Below are 6,167 nucleotides of genomic sequence, written 5' to 3'. Positions count from 1 at the left end.
GCTAAAATACAGGTCTGGTTTAAATACGTACATATATATGTATATAGCCACGAATCTCGGTTTTTAAAAATGTCAACAAGCACAGCAACATACCAAGTAGTTTGTTTCTTCGGCGGAGGAAGCATTTCCGGGGTACCAAAGTTTTTTGTTTTGTTTTTTTATAATACCCATAGCTAGTGCATGGTAATGGATCCACAAAGAAATTCCAACGTTATAGTTCATTATAATATAACGACGGTACATACAGAAGATTTATCAAGCCATGTGATTTTATATTACACGTTGAATTTTACTTATGCTAAAAATTACTTAAACTTTAATTAAGCGGAATGAATGAAATAAAATTAGATGTACACGCTCAAGAAGTGAATTATTGTCTATAGTAACAAAAAAGCTGAAGACGATACACACAGGTAGGTTGTTTCTATTGAATGTTTTTGAATGTGTATGTTTATTTATTATTTGCTCATCCAGATTCCCCATTTTACATCTGACTGGGGTGAAAGAAAAACAATAATAAGAGGGATCCTTCTTCATTGGTCTCTTTAGTGATTGCCACAACCGCCATCTCTTCCTATCCCTTATTTAGCACCCTTTGCCCAGTATATCTACTATCCCTCCACTGCACATGTCCAAACCATCTCAGCCTCGCCTCTTTCTAATTGACTCATTTCTAATCCTGTCCATCCATGGGACATTTAGAGGGTCTATTTAAAATGATATGACTGACATGGAGGGGTGTCACTGTGTAAGCCATTTGTTTATTAATGTGTAGTTATGTATTTATGTCACATTAAATGAATCTGCGTTATTGTTTTCGGGTGCTCTTTCTCTTTCTGTTTTCGGAGAGTAGATAGTGCTGCATGTCTCTTTAACTGTGAGCCTGGTTTCGCGTAGCTGATGCCGTTTAAATTAAATTATTTATTGTATGAGTTGCAGATTTGAGTTATGAAACATGCAGAATGTTTCCGCATGTGTGCATCCAGTTAGCAGCACCTGCTGAAACGCCCATGTAGTCTTCCAAAACTTTGAAACAGTTGCAGGCTCTTTTATCAGATTAAACTGTTACCAGTGTCACGTGATTCCCCTTTCCCCGTTAATTTAATCTAATGGGTATATTTTTAATCTGGGCGTCTGGGTTGTGTCAAATTTGAGTGCATTTATTTTATGTTGTGTTGTGGGTTTGCCAAGGTGAACGACGTGCAGCCCCTCGCTTTGTCCTCTTGTCGGCGCTGTTTACCACTGAATGTGTGGGCTGACGGCCGGAGCTCTGGTTTGTGTGCTCGGCAGCATGCTTCAGGAGGGAATAACATGGATTAATATTTAATGAGCCGTTTATTGATGCCGAGCTGTGTAAACAGACCGTGTTTGATTTGCCGATGATGTACAGAATATTTGGCATCATTCATTTGATGCAAGAAAAGCTTTTTTGAAATTTCCATGGGGGTTAGGCTATGTGCCTCTTAAAACGAAAATGAGAATATATATATGTATGTATAAAAAACCCGAGCTCATTGGCTTAAGCTGCTCAGTTTCATGTCTTTGCGATTTTCTTTTATTATTAGATTATTAAATTTGATTCCATGTTTCCATGCGTGACTAGAGCAGCTAGTGAATTCTGTTCTGATAAAAACGCGTAAATAAAGATTAATAAAGACAAGCGTGATAATCGGTGGCTCTTGCAGCACGGGCCTTTTTGGTAATAGGATTTGTCCTTCTAATTTATCCTTCTGATGAATTGGCGACACTTTAATTGCTGCCATTGATTGATAGTATAAAAACACAACAATGCAGCCAACATGCAGCCCGGGTGGCTTCCCCCCTTATAAGAAAGCTGGCGGAGTGAATTGGGTGTAGCTGTGTCTGTGTGCGCCTTGGCCAATGGAACCAGATCCTCCCTGCAGTGCGTAAGAGCGCGATTTAGGATTTAACCAAGTCTTTGCTGCGGGGCTGGCTGCAGTCTTCACCAGAGCCCGACGGCCTGAGAGCCTTTCAACAATGCCAGTGTAGTTTTTTTTCTACACCGCTCTGGAGACAGACGCTCTCGGTTTTTATTATTGATTTTTTTTTCTTTCGTGTTTTTTTCCCCTGCTGATTAAATAAAAACGAACCCACGCGCTCTCTCTCGAAGTATGACCGGAGTTTTTGACCGGAGGATCCCGAGTGTGAAATCTGCAGACTTTGAGAGCTCCTTTCAACTCTCCAGCATGCACCATCCGTCTCAGGAATCTCCTACTTTACCCGAATCCTCCGCCACGGATTCTGGCTACTACAGTCCCGCTGGAGGAGTCGCTCACGGCTACTGCTCGCCCAGCTCCACCTCTTACGGGAAGCCTCTGAATGCCTATCAGTACCAGTACCCGGGTGTAAACGGATCTGCTGGAAATTACTCGACAAAATCCTACACAGATTACAGCTCCTACACGACCCCCTCCTACCACCAGTATGCTGGGACTTACAGCAGAGTGCAAGCCCAGCCGAGTCCACAAGGTACGGGCCTAACATTTTATATTTTAATAAAAGCAGATTGTTAGAGGGTTATGAAGAAAAAATAAATATATGGTTGGTTTTTTAAATTTTTTATCCAGGTTTACCATTTCGTCGACTGCTGATTTGCACTAAAGGTCTATAAATGTGTAATTAAAAGAAAAAATGCAAATGCATGCTTCAAATTATTTCATTTAAGTCCATTTAAAGGAACCACTTACTTTCCTTTTAGTTGGACTGAAATGCATCTGGTCCATAAAAATGTATGTTTTTTTTGTTATTACTGTTATTTTAATACATCTGAACGATGACACACACACGTAATAGATAAATTCCGATAATGCGGTTTTGGGGGAAATGGATACATGGTTATACACGGTTTTGTTTTTTTGTTTTTTAATAGAAAAAGAGATAAGCGAGCCTGAGGTGAGGATGGTGAATGGCAAGCCGAAGAAAGTGAGAAAACCCCGGACAATCTACTCCAGCTTCCAGCTGGCCGCCTTGCAGAGGCGGTTTCAGAACACACAGTACCTGGCGCTGCCGGAGAGAGCCGAACTGGCCGCCTCGCTGGGGCTAACGCAAACACAGGTGGGATTTTCGATGAAAAATACATCTCAGATCTCTCAAATCACTTTTAATTTGGAAGAAATTATCGTGTTTTAAGTGTTTCAAATGTTGAGAATAAAATAATGATTTTGCGATGTTTTCTGGCTTTCTTTGTGCGCTTTTACGCAAGGAGCGTTTTTTAAGCTCCATTTGTTTTTGAGGTGATTTCGGAAGTAATCATAATAATAATGCGATTTTTGGCTCCTTACAGGTGAAAATTTGGTTCCAAAACAGAAGATCAAAGATGAAGAAGATCATGAAAAACGGCGAGCTTCCCCCGGAACACAGCCCCAGCTCCAGCGACCCCATGGCCTGCAACTCTCCACAGTCCCCGGCCGTCTGGGACACACAGGGTCCCTCCAGGCCGCACAGTCTACAGCCACAAAGCATCAACACGACGGCTTCTAACTTTTTGGAAAACACGGGGTCATGGTACACCTCAGCCGGCAGCTCCATGACTTCCCACCTGCAGACCCCTAACTCAATACAGCATTCGTTGGCTCTTGGAGCGGGGACGTTATATTGAAAAAAAAGAAAAGAAAGAAAACTACACTAAACAAAAAACAAACCTATTGTTGATTTCATTTCCCCCTCCTTCTATGGGACTCGTGTTCAAATTTCAGAGGAATATGCAATGTATTTGATGGCAGTCATAGAAGAAACGTGTAAAATGTGTAAATGTGTGCATGTAATTTATTGCATTTTGGAAGACTATTAAACGTTTAAATGGACAATGGAACTTTGAACCCCACCCCCCTGCCTCCCTGCAGTCTCTTGTTATTTTAAACCCTCAGTTATTTTCTCTGAAAATCACGACAAAAGCTCGCAGACAGCCTCAGGTGACATTTTTTTGTTGTTTGCTTCCACAAGGTTGTAAATCACGGCTGCGAGGTACGTCGAGCTGAACGATCAGCATCAAATCTTAATGGTTTTCATGTGCAATTACGGCCTAGGAGTGCGTCGTTTGGGGTTTTTTTATGTTTTATATTTACTAAAAAATGGTATTTGTCTGAAAAGATTTTTGCAGGTAAAATTTAGTCTATTTTTTTCCTAAGAAATGACAATTAAAAAAAAACATATTTGAATGAAGGCAGTTTATCCATTTGCGATGAATGCAAAATCGGAAAAATTAAAGGGCAAATTTCTGACTGAGCTTACATCAAGCAAACATTTGTCAAGATAAATACCTGTAAAAGGAACGGTACAGGCAATGGTAAGCGTCAGCCGACCACACCAATCACATTTTACTGAATCGAGCTGGGTGTATTTGTTCTGTAATATTGCATCTATTATTGCTACAGTAAGTCGGCAGTAGCTTATCTTCTTAATGTCATTTTTAATTTTATCAGACAAATGGTAACATGATAGGATTTGCTCATGATACAGTAATAATTCATATTTTTCAGTCAGTCCCCGTATTCTTCTTCATATTTTTATTCTTATTATTATTGCACCTGATTGAGTCTTTAAGATAGTCTGTAAGGGAAGTGCCCGCTTCTTCCTGCAGACGGTCTGCAGCCTTTCTCACTTCTTTGTGTCCCCTACAATTAGTCGCTTTGAATGGCAAGAGAGGAGGCGAGGGGGGCGGCACGGAGATCTGAGACAATCCGCATTCCTGTGGGGGTAGACCGGCTCCAGAGCTCTGCCACTCCCGGCCGCCGTACACAGCCCACCTTCCTGCTTAAAAAATGCAAGAACTGAAAAGAAAAAGGAAGAAAATCCTACACAGTTTGAACATGTCATTAGCAGCCGATAATACCAGCTCTGCCAGTGGGGGTTAAAAAAAATCCATTAAACAAACCGTGCCACTGTGACAAACTTAAGAGAATTGATCTAACTGAATCTGCCCGACCATATGCGCCAAGATCACATAAGTGAGTTTTTACAAATGTTGCACACAAAATGCCTCCCCTTCTCTCTCTCTCTCTCTCTCTCTCTCACTTTATCTCTCTCTCTCTCTCACACAACATACACTAAACAATGCTGCATCTGACCCACACACTGACCCATGCAAGTTACCATTTCCACCTGACACAGAACCCTCTTCCTGATTGCAGCCCACTGAATAGACTTCACACACACACACACACACACACACACACACACACACACACACACACACACACACACACACACACACACACACACACACACAGCTATAGGAAACGCTGTCCCTAAAGCACTGGCAGCTCTGCTGCTTTAAGCACGATTTCTGCTGTGAACGAAACTGCAGAGCGGTCACTGCGATGCTAGTGTGTCACTCCAGAAATGTAAAAATTTAACAGGGCACGTGCACGTGATCAAGAACACTTTGGCGCGCGAACAGACGGGCACACACGGGTTTATATGTCTCCTACACATACAAACACACACATACACACACAGACACACACACACAAAGACACACACCTTTCTCTCTCTCTCTCTCTCTCTCTCTCTCTCACACACACACACACACACACTTGTGGTGCCATTATATCGAGAGCCTCCGTTTATTTCCCAACCGAACATTTTCCACTCAGCTAGTTTTCCCCCCGTTTTGCAAATCGAGTCTAAATAATGACAGTTAGCTTTACTGGACAGCTTCAACTGTAACACTCCACAATAATTATTCTCCAGGATTAGGGCCTCCATTATCATAATCTGGACATTGACAATTACCTATAATTTGCAAAGATGCGCTTGGTTCTTGATTGCAGAGGGCTTTTTTTTTTTCAAGCTCGCCATCACTAAACAGTGACAGTAATAACAGCTAATTTTGCAGGCAATATATAAGAGCTTACCGGGGTGTGCAAACACTTTTCCACCTGGATTTGCTTATTCAACCACCAGCAGTAAAAACCGTGCAGCGCTTTTTTGGGGGGTTTAGTCTATGTTAGAGAAGCGGAGGAAGGTAAGGATGAGTCTTATATTTTCTGTCACAGCTTCCATTCTTAGATAAGGTGCGACGACACCCTTCACCCTTCACTTTACTTTATTATATAGATTTAGACAAAGAAATCTAAAATCTGATTTACGTTATATATATATATATATATATATATATATATATATATATATATATATATATATAT

General features: G+C 41.2%; 1 protein-coding gene across 1 annotated transcript; it reads left to right on the top strand.

The window, feature by feature from the left end:
• Nucleotides 1-1,869: 1,869 nt before the first annotated feature.
• Nucleotides 1,870-3,844, top strand: dlx5a (distal-less homeobox 5a). Its single transcript, XM_004547898.2, has 3 exons — nt 1,870-2,490; nt 2,891-3,075; nt 3,305-3,844. The coding sequence occupies exons 1-3, from the start codon at nt 2,133-2,135 to the stop codon at nt 3,617-3,619; spliced, it is 858 nt and encodes a 285-aa protein (XP_004547955.1). The 5' UTR covers nt 1,870-2,132; the 3' UTR covers nt 3,620-3,844.
• The last annotated feature ends 2,323 nt before the right edge of the window (nt 3,845-6,167 follow it).

Source organism: Maylandia zebra, linkage group LG22, assembly GCF_041146795.1.
Source record: "Maylandia zebra isolate NMK-2024a linkage group LG22, Mzebra_GT3a, whole genome shotgun sequence".
Lineage (NCBI taxonomy): Eukaryota > Metazoa > Chordata > Actinopteri > Cichliformes > Cichlidae > Maylandia > Maylandia zebra.
The sequence above is the reverse complement of the archived record's forward strand: the minus strand, read 5'-3'. Positions and strand labels throughout refer to the sequence as shown.